The sequence below is a fragment of the Hypanus sabinus genome, chromosome 4 (genome assembly GCF_030144855.1).
Source record: "Hypanus sabinus isolate sHypSab1 chromosome 4, sHypSab1.hap1, whole genome shotgun sequence".
Lineage (NCBI taxonomy): Eukaryota > Metazoa > Chordata > Chondrichthyes > Myliobatiformes > Dasyatidae > Hypanus > Hypanus sabinus.
The window spans coordinates 66,519,429-66,538,616 of NC_082709.1; the positions used below are offsets into that span (position 1 = coordinate 66,519,429).

The window sequence follows — 19,188 nt, forward strand, 5'->3', positions numbered from 1 at the left end:
AGACCATGGATCTGCACCTGGAAAGTCTTCTCCAGGGCGCAGGCCTGGGCAGGGTTGTATGGGAGACTGGCAGTTGCCCATGCTACAAGTCTTCCCTCTCCACGCCACCGATGTTGTCCAAGGGAAGGGCAAGGGCCGATACAGCTTGGCACCGGTGACATCACAGGAGTTGCCAGGACGAGGTTGAAGGCAACGTCGGACTGCCTTAAGGACTCCAGCTCCAGATTTGTCCTCAGAGTTTACTCCCGAAGCCTTTCCCATGAGTGGGTACGGCCACAAGGCAGCGGAGATTCAGATTTCAGAATCATTGGAATCTCCTTTGGGGAAGGTATGATGTGTACAAACAGGACATACTACACCTGAATCTGAGGGGGACTAATATCCTTGTGGACTGATTTGCTGTAGCTGTTTGGGAGGGTTTAAACTAATTTGGCAGGGTGGGGGTGGGCGGAGTGATAGTGCTGAGGGTGAGGAAGCTGGTTGACAGAGACAGTGCGTAGCGAGACAGTCAGCAAGGAGAGGCTGATAATAGGGCAAAATTGCAGTCAACAGGATGAATTGCAATAGAGAAGGGGGACTGAATCGAAAAGGACGACGACTACAGAACTGAAGGTGTTATACTGCATGCATTCACATACACAGAATAAGATAGATGAACTTGTAATAGTTACAGATCAGCAAGTACAATGTCATGGGCATCACTGAATCATGGCTGAAAGAAGATTGTAGCTGGGAACTTGATAGCCAAGGATATTGTATCAGAAGGACAGGCAGGTAGGCAGAGGGGGTAGCATGGCTCTTTTGGTCAGCAATGAAATCGAAAAATTAGAAAGAGGTGACATTGGATAGAAAATGTAGAATCACTGTGGGTAGAATTAAGAAAGTGCAAGGGTAAAAAGACCCTGATGGGAGGTATATAGAGGCCTCTGAACAGTAGCCAGGGTGTGAGCTACAAATTGCAACAGGAAAATAGAAGAGACTTGTCAAAAGGTCGATGTAACAACAGTCATGGGGGATTTCAATATGCAGGTAGATTGGAAAAATTAGGTCGGTGCTAGATCCCAAGAGGGAGAATTTGTAGCATGCCTACAAGATGGCTTTTTACAGCAGCTCATGGTTCAGCCCTCTAGGGCAGGGGTGTCAAACTCATTTTAGGTCACGGGCCGGATTGGACAAAATGCAGCTTCATGCGGGCCGGATCAGTCGGGCGCGTGCGAACGCAGCTTTCATTGCCTCCGTTTTTTCAGCCTGTTCTCATGTGTCTCAGTCTCTGCTATAACTACAAAGTGTTTCACTTCACAAATTCCGTTTCTTATGAAGACTGCTGAGCAAGCATTATTTTTATGATTGGTATTAACTTACAATCATAGGCTTTGTATCGCTGGGCCATTAATAATTAAAATAATAGATCTATCTAAAATGATCTCGCGGGCCGGATATGGCCCGCGGGCCTTGAGTTTGACATCACTGCTCTAGGGGATCAGCTATTATGGTGTTCTGCAATGAACTGGAATTGTTTAGAGAGCTTAAGGTAAAGGAACTCTAGGGGGAAGAAATTAATTTCTGTAAACTTTTCAGTATCTCTGTTTCAGGTTGTCAGTTACCATTTGTGCTTTATAGGTGCACTGTTCTCCATTCGTAGACACTGAAAATAATTGGATTTGTTTTTCTTCCCCCCAGTGCTGATGCATTTCATTAACTATCTAGAAAGAACAACTGCAGAGAGGAAATTTTTGTACATCTATCCTTAGCACTGACAGGCAGGGGTACTTCATACTCCAGATGCCATATGTGGACAGCTCCAAGGGCAGGGGATGCAATAAAGTGATGGAAGGGATTTGTTAAAATATGGGTAACTAGAGCCATTTTGTTGCCCACTCAGCATGCATGCTCAATACTATGTGGGCATATCTTTTCCAGGCAGGTAAATGTGAATAAGGCCAGTAAAATGCCAAAGGATTTCAATGAATACAAAAATGATCAATTTCACAGACTACAGCAATTGTGCGATATAAATTTAATCACAAGACAATCTATCTAGTTCAAATTCCAATGTCAGTACATGATGTAGACAATTTTATATACATAGAGCCCACAGAAAGCCATTGTACATATTAGATACACTGGCCAATGACAGTTTACTCAATAATGAAAGCGGTGGAATACAACAGTTAATGTACGCCATTGAATTATTGTTGGGAGATTTCAAGGCATCACATTGGCACAGAGAACTTCTCAACACTGTGCAAGAGTTGATCCCTCTGGGGCAGGTGAACAACAGCCAGCTAGGAGGTAAACTGCTTTCACCATGCTCTGGTGCATAGTGAGAGGTTGCACCTGCTGGTGTGCAGACCAGATATCCTATGTTGCACCTTGTATTCATCAAGCAGACCTGAGTTTACCAGCTGGCAAAGGAAACTCAGGCGGACAGAGTAATAATAATCCATCCTGCTGCCTTGCCTTGGTTGAACACAAGTTAACAGTGACAACACAAAGGACGTAGCATTGGCTGGAACGGCCACACAACCAGTGCATGCTATGGTAATACTTAGGGAAATGCCACCTTAATACTTAACAAATGTTTATTCATTTGAAAACACTGGAATAAATGCATGATGTATTTGCGACAATAATCCACGGCTGAGTTCTCTGAAACATTGACAACACCTTCTTAAGATAAACCTGCTATGAACTGGGGTTGAACTTCAAATTTTAAATGTGGGGTTGTTAAAAGAATCTAGTAAAATTAACCACAATTAATTCCAGGATCAATATATTTCTGAAAAAATAGGATCAGTATTATTCACTTCCTGGCCCTACATTGCAATCAAGCGGTGATTTAAACAACATCAGTAAATTTCGGAGGATGTTGACATAACAGTGTACTCAACACAGGTGCTAAAAGTAGGAGAGTGTGCATTCAGCACTAGGGCTGACTGGCACAGAATGTACAGACACAACAGCTATGCTTTCAGAATTATTTTTGGGAGATGCTTTGCTGTGGTTAGATGTGGGGAGGTAGTTATCTCAGTGCTGTGTTTGCATTTCCTATGAAATGGAGCAGCTAGCTAAGACGCTCACTTTGTGACTTGATCTTTGGCACCCCTCCCCACTCATTCCGTTACACGATTGTCTAGAAACACTGAAAAAATACTGTTCCAACCATCCCCACTTCCTTTCTCTGCTTTCACCCTTCAGACAGACTTGAGTTATTGCACTGAGTGGAAGCATTAGCATTAGATTACTTTCATCAGGAGTCAATCAACTAAAAATACTAAGAACACTGTTTGCTTTGTTTGGAGCTCTTGTAGTTGCAGAACTCCTGTGAAGAGATAGAGATGGGGGGGTGGAGAGAGATAGAGAAGGATAGAGGAAGAGAGAAAGAAAAAGAGAGGGGAAGGAGAGGGAGAGAATATCCTGCTCTAAGAGTGCAAGAGAGATTGCCTCTTCAGGGCCAATGCTGTTACCACTTGGGGTATAAAACTCCTTTAGTCTGAAAGTGTGCCTAAAGCACCAAGGGATGTTCCAGGTTTCACGTGCTCTATAGGAGCAAGCTATTGTACACTAATTCACAGTTGGACACAGAAAAGGGATGAAATGCATTGGTAGGGGAGACACAGTATCCGCAAGCTGCCTCTCTCAGAAACCAGATTCCACACTGAGGCTCCTCCGGTTGACGTGCTCCACCTTCCCCGTGATGTAGTTGTCGAAGCGAGTCTGGTACTTGGCCAACATCTTCAGCAGGGGCCGGAGCCTCAGCCACCACTGTTCCTTGGGCATCCGGTGCCTGGGGACACACGTAGAGAACGAGAGGATCAATCCCAGCTAGGGACGGTCACAATCCCAACCGCACCTCTTCCATCAGATCCACTGACATCCTCCATCCAACAAGTGTCCACAAGGTCTGACCCCCACCTCCACTCGGTCTTCTTGCCCATCTAGTAACCTTCTATCTTCCAGGTGATGAAGAGGTGTGGCGGGGCAAGAGTACACTGCATTAAAATCACATTACAGCACCACATACTTTAAGGAAGAACTCCAGCTTTTGTGGGAGGTTCCCACCCACCCCTCACCTCAACTGCTGAGGTTTGGTTGGGGGGGGGGGTGGAAGGAGGGGAAAGAGTTCAAATGAAAACGAAAATTCCAGCAACCTGAAGGTTATTGCTGGCTTTGGGGATATGGGTAAATAATAACAAATGCACATCGACCGGAGCAGAAAACAGGGTTTCAGAGGATGGTGACCGTCTCTGTGGTAATCGGTCCCCCATACATTGGAGGTAGTGCATGTCCCATGTGTAGCGTTTGATTGCACCACAGTCCTTCCAGACACTGAGACTTGAGCACTGGACTTCCAGTGAGATGAGTTTGGGATTGGGGGCTATGAGTGACGATGTGACAGGCCCATCTCTTGATGAAGGGTGCCTTGATGCACACTGTCTACAGGTGTGGGTTCAGCCCTCTGTTACTAACTGAGAGGATCTCATGTACAAGTGACTCCTTGCTGATTCTGTGACTTTAATTCAAAGGGTACTGAATCTGGAGATTCCCTCTTCCCTTCAAAACCTCTCTCCTTGTCCCAGCCTCTGACAACCTTCTAAGTTCAGTGTAAATTTATGTCTTTTATACCCATAGAAAATGTCTGGGGGTACTTTTGTTACTTTAGAGGCAATGCCTTAATGAAGATTAATGTATTGTTAATCACATGAAATCTAATGCTGGGATATAGACTGCTTAGTGCAAGGAACCATTCCCACTCAGTGTTCATCATAACCCTATCCAATCACCCAACAGCTCCTTGAAGTGCCCAAATCCTGAGCCTCTGCACCCACCCCCAAATCCTCAGCCACTTACTCAAAGTCGGTTTCCCCCTTCAGTTCTGTGACAGGTCGGAAAACCAGGGCCTTCCTGTTCATTCCCAGGACACAGGCAGTCTCTGGAGAGTTGGCGAAGACTCTCCCTATGCAGGAGGAAGCAAATTGGTTACAGAGTGATTACAACAAATGAAGTCTGATGTTACTGTTGTTGACCCAGTCCCATTCCTTTCCCCATTGTTGCAAGGGCATTCTGCTGCTCAGGATTGTGCAGGGGGCATTTCTTAGATTCAGTACCTGGGAGAAAGTGATGCTCAGTGGATTGGTGAACTTGATAGGTGACTTTTCTAAAGCTCCTCAAGTCATTCTTGGGCAGAAGAGCAAAATGACAGTCGTTGCAATCGGTTTTCCTCCCAGAGCTGTGGAATCAAGAGTCGGAGGGCATAGGTTTAAGGTGAGAGGGGAAGATTTTATGGGAACTTGAGAGGCAATGTTTTAACACAAAGGATGGTGTGTATGTAGAATGAACTGCCAGAGGAAATAATGGAGGCAGGTGTAATAACAACTTTTAAAATACAGGTGGATTAGAAAGGCTTAGAAGGTTGTGTGCCAAACACGGGCAAAAGTGACTTGTTTGTATGGGGTATGGATGGTTGGCATAGACCAGCTGGGCTGAAGGGCCTGTTTCTGTGCTATGTAACTATGAACTCAATTGAAGATCTGAAGTCATTGTTGGTTCCAGAAGCACCTGAGGCTTCTCTCCACTGTCGGTTTCCTTCCTCTGTTTTCTGTTCTCCACTTCATAAACCGCATGGAAGTACAAGTTTCTTCACTGCCCTAGGAAACATTTCTTCACCAATTCCTGCTACAGAATTGTGCCACGCCTAAGATGGTGCAGACCAAAATGGCTCACCCCACCTCAACCCCAGAGCCAGGCCGCGCAGCATACCTTTCCTGTGGGACTCCTGGAGCTTCTCCGTAAGCCACTGCACAGCCTTCACACCCAGCTTTGTACCAAAGTTCCTATCGAACGGGGTAGGAGCGCCTCCCTGATGACAGAGAGAGAGGAAAGCAACATGAAAGTTCATGTGCAGAAGGGTGGCAAACAGAATATGCAGGAAAGGGGTCAAAATCCTGAAGTGTGGTCCTATTGCTCACTTTTCTGGTCACTGTGACGTGGGCAGTGATGATCTGGGCTCAGCAAGGTGCATTTGGTGATAATAAACACCAGCCTTATTAAAGTGCCCAGACAAGACATGAGCCTCATGCCACCTGGAGTTCAGCAGCTCAACCATTGCAAAACCAGACGATGGACCACAAAACACGTGATTGTTTTCTGCAATCCCATCATAAAATAACCGATCTGTCATAAGTTCCCTTCCCCCAACAACATCCCGACTGTGCTGACCTACCCAACCCTTCCCACAGTACTCTGGACACGCCCTGTGAAACCCCAATCTGCACTGCTGCCACCAGGATTCTGGATCGTTACAAGGTCTGATAGATGTCAAAAGCCACACATTTTCCACTGGCATCACTGATTAAATCCATCACACACCCTGACCATTATGGTTCTAAACACTGTGCAGTTATCCTGGGAAGCCCTTTAAAAATTGTTATATTTCAATGAAATCTGCTCTCATTTGAAGCACAAGCGAATACAGGCGCAATCTATTTGATTTCTCATGTGACAAACTCACCAGCCCCCGAATCAATGTGACACACCTTCACTGCATTACCTCACCAACAAAGATATCACTCCTTGGGGGTACATTGTTTTAGACATCTAGGTATCCACTATGCCTACAAGCCACCGGTATCAAAACCCAAAGTATAGGTCATTATAGTCTGGGGGCCCATTCACTCCTCCACTGTTGGATTCTCTGTTGATTACTAACTTTTTATGACCTCTACTACTCGTATGAAGATATTTTCTCTTGTGAAATTTCACTGCCATTTCTTGCTCTTAAAATAATTTCTATTGTTTTGATTTGTAAAAAAACAACACTAAATTTAACTAATCTTTTTGTTTTTAAATGTCTAATAAGCTCTAACATTCTGGGAATGGTTAAAGTTCGGTTGGGCTCTAAGTCCCCAGATTCTCTGGGAACGATGACTAAACTAGTAAGCATCTTGGTCCTTGTAAAGATCAAATAACTCAGGATTGAGAGATTGGGGATTATTGGGAGAAAAACCTGGGAATTGGAAATATCCAGAAAAGAATGTGGCACAGGGATTATGTTACTGGGGATTACCAATGTGTATTGGAGGTGTCATGACTATCACGTGACAGCACTGCCCATTTACCTGGTCGAAAGACACACCACCTGCCAATCAAGGTTTGACCCCTCCTCACCTATCAATGCACACCCAACCATTGGTCCTTTTAATTAGCCTTGTACTTGGCCTCGGGCAATTGGCCTTTATAATCAGCTTAACTCGGCTGGCACTGAGCCACTGGCTTCCCTGTGAATTACCTGGGCTGGACTCATCAGCCCTGCTGCACTATAAAGGAAGCCATGTGTGCCTCACCCCCTGGGATCACTCCGGGCTGAGAACCATATTAGTGAGTTGTGCATTGAGCAAGGTTAGGAATGTTAGTTATTGTCCCTAAAGGCAGAGAGCCGTGTCCACACAGAGTCAAGGGGTGGCAGTTATCCCTTGGTTGTATGCGTGTGTGCACGTGCACTTTCTTCTCATGCGATTTTATTAATTGTCCGCATCTTTTATTGCTGATCTAACTACTGTAAATTGTGTGCGTGTTGCTTCTGTTGTCATTTTCCCACATTCGCTTTCTGTAAATAAAATCCTTTGCTACCAAGGCTACGTGTCCGTGAGACCTATCAAATCTGTTTCCTCACTTACAACACAAGGTGAGCCTGAGAATAGAGAGACAATTGACTAAACCAATGGTTGTACTACTGAATAGGCCCCCCCTTCACTAAAGCATCATTAGGTGGCCGATAGGCTCTGGTGCCCTCAGACTCACCTGCTGCATGTGGCCCAGCACATTGGTACGACAGTCGAATACGCCTTTCCCTTCAGCAGAGTACAGGTTGTACAAGAATTCTGTGGTATAGTGTGGGTGGCATTTCTCATTTCTTGAGGGAAGAGGAAGGAAGGAGAAAGCTCATGTCAATTTCATATGGAAACATAATAAACATCACCTCAGATAACACTCATTTTTCGGGGGGGGGGGGGGGTCCGAGAACCCACCTCCTCTTCTCCTTGGGCACCACTGCTCAATACAAGAGGACATGGCTTTAAGGTAAGGGGAGGGAAGTTCAAGGGGGATATTAGAGGGAGGTTTTTCACTCAGAGAGTGATTGGTGCGTGGAATGCACTGCCTCAATCAGTGAAATTTAAAAGACTACTAGACAGGTATATGGAGGAATTTAAGGTGGGGGGATATATGGGAGGCAGGGTTTAAGGGTCAGCACAACATTGTCGGCCAAAGGACCTGTACTGTGCTGTACTATGTTCTATTTGAGTCAACTATTTCACTACTTGGGAGAAGAAAAAGCACAGGAAAGTGTCTTGTCCAGACCCTGTATTGTGGAGGTCAAGTTAGGCAACTACCAGATCTAAGCTCAGAGTAGCAAATTGCAGACCCAATTCCTGCTGATCATACAATACGCCGTATCCTCTGTTATGATGGCTGGGACAGAACAGTGTGTGTTGGAAATGTGCAAACTGTTTCTCTTATAAGTCAGCACAGGAGGTGGTCCTTCTATTAAATCATGCCTGAGTAGTTTCCTCATCCCATTTGCACACCTCCAGTAAACACCTTGTGAAATTTTCAGCTACCCTTTACAGTGCCCCAATGGACAGGTGTTTGCAGCACCTGGAACCATTGCCAGAACTGAGTGATGATGTGTGACCAGCTAACAAGGACAGTATGTTCCAGTGATAACATTCCCACCCCTGAACTACAGTCCCAACCCAGATAATCCCCAGGGTCTGTCTGTACCAGCATAATAACCATAAGGACATCAGACAGAGAGTCCAGCTCAACCACTAGTAGCTGGGGACAGAACAGTGCAGGACTAATCTGCCCTCCTGTGCTAAATTGGCCGACCTTGACCAAGGGACAGCAGCAGATAATGGACAGATCACCCCCACAGAACAGGGAGCCTATTTTAATATCCTGTTGTAAAAGATGACCTGGCTGGTATTGGCTGAGAATGAAACTGGACTCTGCTGTAATGCTTTCAATGGCTAAATAAACTGAAATGTCAGGGAGCAGAGGTTAACCTTCTTCTGGTTATGGTAAAGTTTCTTTGGGGTGTGAAGGAAAATTCAGGAAAGGAAAAGGTCTTCCTCATCCACACTGAATAGCTTAACAGTAGGGGTGAGCACAGCGGAGGTGGACTGGAAGGAAGGACTAACTGAACTCACCTGACTATAGCTACTGTTCAAGTCTGCCAGTGGAAATAAGCTGAGAGGCTAGTATCCATGGCAACTGCAAATCGCTAGTCAGAGGCAACTGTCCAGCAATATTGTTCTCAACTCAGAGGCCAAGCTTCAGTAAACAGGGGAGGTGATCTTGGTATCTCAGAGGCTCCCTCTGGTGGTCAGCTCAAAATGCTGAAAGGACTTCAAATGGAGCACAGACTGGATTTGGGAATCATACCGACCTGCTCTCCATTTGAGAAAAGAAAAATCAGGATCAGCCCCAATCTGTGGTCTTGGGGAAGAAAGAGTATCTTAACATTTTCAGGTAAGGATATGTATTCGGATTTCAAAATCACTTGATGTCATTAGTTTCTACCAGTACTAATGAGCTGTAACAATCACAATCACAATCAGCTGTAACGTCTGATACAGACTGAAATACTGGCAATCACACCCCTGCTCCTCAAGAAGCTGGGATATTCTACTCATCTGAAAGGCAGCACTGTTGACCCTGCTACACACTCTTTACCAGTTGTGCTCCAGTTTCTGGGACTGGAGTTATGGAAGCCAAGGGGCAGGTGAGGGTGTTGGCTGGAGACAGCAGGGCTGGTAGAGGGTGTGCATTCTCTTGGGTTTTGCAGGAAGCCACATCCTGCTTCCCCACGGTTTGCTCGCAGAACGTACCTTAACACCAGCCCTCGCTGCACTGTTGTCTTCATCTTCCCCGTCAGGTGCTCCACATTGGCCTGCGGAACCCGGTGTCAGAAGGTAAGCAGCAAAGAAAAGGTGTTCCTAAATTTGCCCCCCCACCCAACCTCCAGACCCCAGAAATAAATAGCCAGCTCCCAATGCAGTAATCCTGGAGAAACAGCCACACTCTCGCAATCCCTCCCCTCCACACCACCACTCCTCAGACCCCAGAAGTAAATTTCCAGCTCCCGATGGAGTAATCCTGGAGAATCAGCTGCATTGGCAAAAGGGCCCTGAAATCAGAAGGAAGGCAGAGATTTCGAAGCGCTGCAATAGTAGGAGAGAACAAGTAAGGAAACCATCATGGAACTGTGATCCAGAATGCAAAGCTGAAAGGCTGATGGAAGCTGTTGGGTGAATAACTGATCAGGAAACAATCCCCAGAAAAAAAGGCGCAGTGAGTTGAAAAGCTCTTTCAGAGAGCTGGCAAGGGGCTGAATGGCTTTTTTGAACAGTTTCATGCTGGAGAAAACACTCATCACACTGAGGGGCAGCAAGGTCACGTATGGCCATTACACAACCCGGGTTCAATTCTGCCGTTGTGTGTAAGGAGTTGTTCATTCTCCCTGTGAGCAGGTGGGTTTCCTCCGGGTACTCCGGTCTCCCTTCACATTCCAGTAGGTCAACTGGTCGCATGGGTGTAATTGGGTGGCAGGGCTCATTGGGCTAGAAAGGTCTTTTATCATGCTTAAACAAAAATAAAAACATACATTTAGCCTGAACCACAAAGTAACTGAATTCCTGTGAGAGCCGATGTAGGGGCTCTACTGAAGACAGCACCCTGGCCGTGACAGCAGATTGCAGCAAGGAGCACCCTCAGTGTGGATTACAGTGACCACATCATGGGATCAAGACAGACTGACCACTGTCCTTCCACCCTAGCCCCCATTCAGATCACAACTCACCGTTAGGTCATGGATATTGATTGGGTCTTCGTAGATATAAGCAGCATCAGCCCCGACGGCCAGAGCAGTGGCCGAGGCCAGGTAGCCACAGTATCCGCCCATGGTCTCCACGATGAAGACTCGGCGCTTGGTTCCTGAAGCCGACTGCTTGATGCGATCACAAGTCTGTGGGGAAAGAGCAAATCAGACACAGGGACCCCGGGAGGGCTGCACAAAACAGGGGATAACCCAGTCTCAGAGGAGCAGTTAGCTGTGCTGGCCCCTTCTGAACACATCCCACTTGAAATGGAGATCCATCCACTTTCCCATTAAACAACTAATTACCTTTATTGACCATGTGATTAGGGAATATAGGCAATTCATCTCTTTCCAAGTGACCGGGAACTCAGTTAGCTCGAGCATATCTGCTGAAAACTGGGGGCAGTATGTCTTCCATTTCCTGAACCTCATAGCACCAAGACCCACTTCCTCCCTACCATCCACACCAAGGCCAGTGCAAACATCCTGCCTCCATTTCTCATCAGCCCCACCCTGCCCACCAACACCAACTCCAGAGGGATACTTTCACCAGGAGGATTGCAAACGTACTCTCAGATCGCAACAGGATCAATAACCTCAATGGTCTCCCATTGATTACATTAATAAGCTTGATGGGGTGAATATGTTTCCATTCTATTGACCAGCTTGACAGGCTGAGAGGCCTGGTGCCACCCAGAGCTTCAACCCGACCTTACCTCCATGGCTGCATTGACGGCAGTGTCGCAGCCCAGGCTGAAGTCTGTTCCTGGCACATTGTTGCTAATGGTGGCGGGGATGACACAGATGGGGATGCAGAGCTCTTCGTAGTGTTCCCGCCCCTCGGTCAACTGCAGAGCTGCTACAAAAGCCTGTGGTAGGAGAAACAACCCCATTAAACTGTGTGCTCTGTCACCAGTGTCTCCTAAACTCCTCAAAGATGCAGCTGGTAAGATGTTCAGTTGCCGGGGTAGGAGAGGGCAAGGAATGCCTTTCACTAGTGGAGAAGAACAAGGGAGATTAACCAGGTTTGGAAGGTTCTTGGAAAGGAAGGAGCAAATAAAAGATGATGCATAATGATCACAGAAATGCACAGCAGGTCAGGCAGCATCTATGGAGGGAGAAACAGTCCAAGTTAGTCACCCTTTTGCAGAGCTGCTGGGAGGCTCAGGGAAGGGTAATTTCCCTGAAAAACTGACTCAGACTTTCTCTTTCATATTTGTTGTTTGACTTGTGTCTTTCAAAGCATTTTCAGTCTACTTCAGATATCCTGCTTTATTTTTGCTTCAGTGTGATGGGACCTTATTTCAACAGTGAGAGGACTGTAGAGAGGTTGAAGCCTACTAGAAGTTAATTAAAAGCCCTCCGTATTTGTGGTGGAGTATGCTGGGGAGGGGGGCAGAGTTGGAACATTCCAGAATTGTGCGCTCAAGTCAGCAAGGCTTTGAAGCCACATACACCCCATACTCTTGACAGCTCGACCTACGATGAGATACCCCATCACATCCTTTGCTCCAGTTAACCCAGTGCTATACCTCTGACCTACCAACAGAGGGACAGAAACTCTAATTTAGCGAGGGATTTTTTTTTAAGAACTAAGGTAAACAACATACCTCTTCCACTGAATTTGTGAGAATTGCTTCCAAAAAACTATCATAAAACTTTGCAGGACTTTTAAGAATTTTTCACAAGATTAGAATCTTCTGTGTCTAAGTTCTCTGTGTATACCAATGGGAGTGCGTAGCACAGCAAGCCATAGCAAAAGACAGCAGTATTGACTTATCACCAGCATGCACCAAGTTAAGGCAAATGAGATTCCGTGTCTGGTCACTGGAAAGCATGAAAAATAGTAGGTTTGATGCTACAAGCTCAGCTAAAACATGCCACACATGATACAACTGCAGTAAAGTTGCACATTAATAGATGGCACCGATGAGAACTGGCCAAAATGACTTCGTCAGCAGTCCACAAGATACCGTGTGAACATGGAAACTGGGACAGTGCGAAAATGACCGTGAAGAGCACAGTGACTGGGATGAACAGAAGCAAAAAGCCACACAGAATGAATGACAATGTGGCACGTGCCTCACCTCAAACCCGCCAATGATCAGCAGAGCGTGGATGCTATGGTTACGTATTTGTTGCACGAGTTTATCCATGCACTTTTCGGGGAGTGTCCTGCAAACAAACAGATGAAATAGCAGCATGTAAACTAAGGCAGAGTGGATGCAAGCATTTGATTAATAGACAGGGAGAAGTTGGAACCGTGTATTAGAATACAACAGTTACAGGGAGGGACTTAAAACAATGCTGAAAGTTATGAGGAATTAGCTGTTTGTGCACAAGGAGGTGGGCACAGTGTCAATGCCTGAAGGGGGAGGGAACTGAACCACTGATCTAAAGCCCACTGCCTGCACTCGGGTTCAATTGGAAAGGAACTGGATAAACACCCTTGGAGCTGCTGTGGAAAAGGACCAATCAATCGAGTGCAGCAACACTGAAACGACTAGTTCAAATGATCCTGAAAATACTCTTAGTTGTTCTGAGTAAACATAGCCAGATTCTGCAGAGAGCATCCTGTCCACACACAGCCATTACAGTCATCTCAGGGGCTGTGGCGATAACTACCGTTTAGTGCCCAGCAGAGATCCGCCTTGTCCAGTCCAGCCTCCAACATCACGCCAACTCACTTTCTTAATCTGCAACAGGAAGAAAAGACAATTCCAGTGTCACTTTCATATTAGTAACAGAACACTGACAATTTCTTGCACGTAGATCTTTTCTGAGAGCAGGCAATGTTTCTGGAGATGTGTTGAATATCCACCTACGTACAAGTACATGGCTTCTGTTCTCACTGTAAGCAATGCCACAAAAGGGCCACCATTTATAAGGAAATACAATGTGAACAATGCCATTGGAGATCTATTAAAGACCCACAGCTCCACTGATTGAGCAATTCTGAGATTGCTCACATCAGTGCTACTTAAATATACAGTAGGTCTCACTTCTGGAGATGGGCAACATTAAAGAGTACAGTAGTTTTATCTCCAGGTAGACATATCATAACTCCCTCATGGTCTCAAAGTGGAAGCAATGCTAATGCTGAGCAGCTCATGCCTACCTGGACAGAGTTAAACTATATCTGTGACTCACACTAGCAGAACCACAAGGGCCCCAGTGTCCTGGAATTAAATGCCCCTTACCTGCCCTGTGGAGAAACCTTCTAGCCCATCGCTAACAGTGTAGACTACGTGACCAGCTGACAGCCCAACCCGAACTGCGGACCGCACAGCTGCATTCATCCCTGCTGCTGGAGCTCCAATATTCATGATGGCCAGGTTGAAATTACTCTGTGCAAACGAGAAAACAAAGCAAGATGTCAGCAGGGCATCAAATGGCCTCATCATGGGCACTTGCCTATTTATCAACAGTAGTCTGCAATATACAGTCATGAGATGAGAACGTCTGATTCCATGTTTCCCTGAGCCACTCCCAGTTATCACTATGCATGGTGTATGTACAGGTCAGTAAGGGGTAGGGTACCAGACAAAATAATAGTTCTATTTTAACAGATCCTTTTTATATGGTGTAAAGAGGCTGTGATAACTCAGCCACATTGGAGCTGGCTGTTAACAGCCAGCTGTCACCATAGTTGTGCCTACTATACACACACACACACACACACACACACAGTGACCACTTTATTTGGTAAGCCTGCATGTTAATACAAAAAGTATAATCAGCCAATCACATTGCAGCGACTCAATGGATAATGGTCAACAGATTCCATTTCTTCCATCGTTCCAGTTCACACGTAACATAAGAATGAGGAAGAAATATGATTCAGGTGACTTTGAGTATGGAACAATTGTTGGTGCCAGATGGGGTGGTTTGAACATCCTAGACTGCTGATCTCCTTGGATTTTCACATTTAACATTTCTAGAATTTACAGAGAATTGTGCAAAAAACAAACAGAACACCCAGAACAACAGTTCTGCTAATGAGAGACATTAGAGGACAATGGCCAGACTTCAAACCGACAGGAAGACAACAGTAACTCAAATGACCACACGTTAAAACAGTGGTGTGCAGAAGAGCATCACTGTATACACAACACATCCCACCTTGAAGTGCATGTGTATAGCAGCAGATCACCAACATATATTCAATGACCATTTTTATCAGGTATAGGAGGTACCTAACAAAGTGGCCACTGAGTGTCCTGTATATAGTCACCATACATGTACCATGCCCAAATGATGGATACAGCAGTAGAGGGGATTTGTGCTTAAAACCATAACTGGGTATCTGAAGAAGAGCACTGTAGACAAGTGGAGAAAAGCAACTGATGTATAATGGGGCAGTTTACTCAGCACCTCAAACGTGTTCTGCTATTCGATTAGATTGTGATGCAGGTTTTCACAAATAAAACGACATGAGGCATTTTATGTTTAAGAAAAACTGTAACAACTCATTTACTGAACCCCAAAAACTGAACATGAAGTGTGGTAAATGAACCTCACGTAATTCTGTCATCACATCAGACCAGTCTGAACCTGTTGGTGGTTGTGCACTCTGTACATTTGCACCAATTACCTTACTCTACATGGGACGACCCCCTCACTCCCCAAAACCAGCACTGAGAGTGTGTCTGGAGCTCGGACAAGCCACTCTGCTCAGGTCCTATGTTCCATGCATGGAGGAACAGACGGGGCTCCTGGCTCGTCCAGTGGTGTGTTCACATGCCCACGGTCAGGTCGTGATGGCAGAGGCATGGGAGCGGAATCCTCCAAATCTTGGTGGGCTGGTTTAAGATGATCTACCGAAAGACATTCTGGATTACCCCTCTGATTTATGATAAGTCTTTTATCTCAGTTCCAAACTTCCTTACCCACCAGTGGCTATCTTGTATCCAACTCAATTTATTCAGAATTCCTTATTCTTTAAAATGGTAATGCAATGAAAAATTATCTCACTTAATACTTGATTTCTGACTCAACATCTTTGGGGAAAGTTCCCAGAGTTTCAACTGCACTTTGACATTGAATAAGTACTTCTTAGAATATCCCACAGAGTAAAATCCTAACTCTCACTCCCCACAAAAAGAAATCATTTCTCTCTACACCATTAAATCCTTTCATCATTTTAAGCAGTTAGCCCTCTTCATAATCATCCCCGACAATGGAATTTGACCCTAATCTATGCAGCCTGTGATCCTAAACCGTTTTATTCCTAAAGTCATCATGAGGAGTCTGAACTAAACACCTGCAAGAGCACCATGTTCCTCTCCTGGGCCCAGATCCGAATGCGGTTGTTAAGGTGTGGTCTCACCAATGATCTGTACAGTGACTGGGCAAGTTCCTCCTATTTGTGAAACTCAAGAATATTTGTTGTGGATAATATAACCTCTTATAATGTGTTGTTCTGCAGCCCGTCCCCACACCCATCACATTACCCTCCTGTGTGCCTGTCATCCCAGGTCACTCTGGCAAGTGAACCCTGTGAAATGATATCGCAGCCAAGATTATAGCTTCACTTGTGGTTCACCTGATGCACCCATGCAATTGGCCCAAACTGCAAATTGGATGCATCGCAGTCACAAAAGTTTACCTTAGTCACAGAAGGCTTCTGGTGTGCCAGTAGTTTGTAGATATTCCAGTTATTCTCAAAGCTCCTACAATAAAAGAATACTCAATTACAGGTTGGATTTCACTTGAATTATTTTCCAATTCTCCAGATGTCACACTCAGGACTGGAACTCTTTTTTAAAAAAACACATTGGGGGACATCCACAAAAAGTATAATTCCTTTCTCTCTCTCTCTCTCTCTCTCTCTCTCTCTCTCTCTCTCTCTCTCTCTCTCTCTCTCTCTCTTCTTTCTTTCTATCTAAATCTTTTTATTAATATTAGTAATATGGGCAGAATACAGATGATATATTGATAAAGAAATTACCAACATACACATTCCATTACATATGAAAAAATACCATACATAATAGTTACAATATAAATGAGTTTACCAAGACATAAGCCATAAGATATATGTATGGACATAGTAAATCTAAATATTTCATAATGTATAATATAAAAAAAACAGAAAAAAGAAAAAAACAAAAAAAAATTTATATAATGCAAAACTAACTAATCTAATCTAATAACTATAACTAATAAGTAATATAAAAGAAAAAAAACAAACAAAAGAGAAGGAAAAAAAAAAGTGGGCTGTTTATAATATCTCACAAAAATAAGTATTCATCAATGCCGTCACTTCCGGTCCTCTCAAAATACATAAGCTAAAAGCTGGGAAATCAAATGTACTTGGCACAGGGTCATATTACATCATATGAAAATGTTGAATAAATGGTCTCCATAACTTTTCAAATTTAATAGAAGTCTCAAAAGTACCACTTCTAATTTTTTCTAAATTTAAACATAACATAGTTTGAGAGAACCAATTAAATACAGTGGGAGGATCAATTTCTTTCCAATTCAACAATATAGATCTTCTAGCCATCAGAGTTAGAAATGCAATCATTCGACGGGCTGAAGAAGATAAATGCTGTGAATCTAACATTGGTAAACCAAAAATTGAGGTAATAGGATGAGGTTGTAAATCAATATTCAAAACCGCAGAAATAATATCAAAAATATCTTTCCAATATTTCTCCAAAAATGAACACGACCAAAACATGTGAGTTAAAGATGCAATTTCAGAATGACATCTATCACAAATAGGACTTATATGAGAGTAAAAATGAGCTAATTTATCCTTGGACATATGGGCCCTAGTATAATTCCTGAGACAATGTTAAATAAGCACTCCATGTGTAGAACAACTGGAGAGCTCCTTAAACAGTTACCTAGAAAGTATTTCAGGAATGGTAAATGGAAGCTCCTAAATATTATTGCTACATTTGAAACATGATAAAATTAAAAACACAATCTGAATGTCATTTTCTTCTGGCTGTACAACATTAAGTTTATTTACTGACATACAGTACAGAGCAGACCCTCCCGGCCCTTTGAGCCACACAGCCCACCAATCTCACAATTTACTCGTAGCCTAATCATGGGACAATTAACCCATTAATTAACCAACTGGTAGTCTTTGGAGCATGGGAGGAAACTCATGTGGTTATAGGGAGAATATACAAACTCCTTACAGGCAGCAGTGTTCTGTTCAGATCCCTTAAAAAAAGGGGACTATAACTAAATAATATAGATTTGTTTTTAAAGACTCAGTCTAAAAGTCTACAAATTGGATTGAACTGGACTCCTCTAACTTAGTCTGTCGTAATGGCAACGCATTCCTGAAAAACAAAATGTAATCAAATCCTAATACATTAGAAGTAGCAGCATGGCATTTAAGAACGTAGATTTGTGCAATAAACCGGCACTGGAAAGGCTGGGGGCACGGGGGTTGGGGTGAACAGTGCTTAAAGAACTCTTTTTATGGTAGTCACTGTTTAGCATTAGGAGAGGCTGCCATTGAAGGAGAGAATGCTAAAGACCATTCTGCCTGGCCTGCTGTGTTCCAGGATGATTTAAAGTATACAGGAGGATGTGCGTAGGTCTGGAGCTCTACCAGGTCCTAAAGTCCACCCACACCGAGCCAGGTTAAATAAGGGACTTGAGCATACGTGTCTTTTGGTATCTGCGGGGGGGTCCCAGAACCAATAAGGAGGGATTCTGAAATCCGAATAATTCTGAATTCCTAAATGCAACTGGCCCCAAGAATTTCGGATAAGGGACTGTGGACCTGTTTAAGATAGTCAGCACATACAGTACAAGACAGTAGTAAAACACTGACTCTAGCTCTCCAGTGGAACGCCCGACTCCAATGTCTCCTTCTAGGCGGCTGCAAAAAGGTGACACCACAGCTTCAGGCCTAGTCCTTGCTACGATCGAGGCCCCGCGGTTCACCAATAAACCAAAGGACTGAGCTCATAGCATTCCGCTCCACCGATGTCCAACAGGCTCTTGCAATCTCAAGAACAGTGATGAAGATGATCACTCACTGTTAAGACTGCGCACCTCCTTCACACACTAACACCCTCTGCCCCAGGCAGCATCATGATCAGCACCAAGTTCAGCTCCTTCAATTTCTCTGCCAATGAGCACTTGCTGATGGGGTAAGACCCGCAGTATTTGTTCTTAATGTCCAGCAGGGTCTTGCGATTGTAAATACAAGTTTAAAAAAAGCCAGTAACACCTTCTTAATCACTTTCTCTAGAATCTCATGAAGTCAAGCAGATTAGTTACACATACCTTGCCTTTACAAAGTTTACACTAGTTACACCCTTTGTCAACTC

General features: G+C 44.4%; 1 protein-coding gene across 1 annotated transcript in view; it reads right to left on the minus strand.

Moving 5' to 3' along the window:
• Window positions 1–2,000: 2,000 nt before the first annotated feature.
• LOC132392854 (ATP-dependent 6-phosphofructokinase, liver type-like) overlaps window positions 2,001–19,188 on the minus strand; it is a 49,480-nt gene continuing 32,292 nt past the window's right edge. Inside the window, exons 12-22 of the mRNA XM_059967342.1 lie at window positions 16,488–16,551; window positions 14,080–14,226; window positions 13,505–13,575; window positions 12,967–13,054; window positions 11,596–11,748; window positions 10,862–11,026; window positions 9,891–9,952; window positions 7,801–7,912; window positions 5,761–5,860; window positions 4,852–4,957; window positions 2,001–3,787 (exon numbers count right to left, since the gene is read on the minus strand). Coding sequence (XP_059823325.1) covers window positions 3,640–3,787; window positions 4,852–4,957; window positions 5,761–5,860; window positions 7,801–7,912; window positions 9,891–9,952; window positions 10,862–11,026; window positions 11,596–11,748; window positions 12,967–13,054; window positions 13,505–13,575; window positions 14,080–14,226; window positions 16,488–16,551 — 1,216 coding nt within the window. The 3' untranslated portion in view covers window positions 2,001–3,639. The remainder of the gene's footprint in view (window positions 3,788–4,851; window positions 4,958–5,760; window positions 5,861–7,800; window positions 7,913–9,890; window positions 9,953–10,861; window positions 11,027–11,595; window positions 11,749–12,966; window positions 13,055–13,504; window positions 13,576–14,079; window positions 14,227–16,487; window positions 16,552–19,188) is intronic.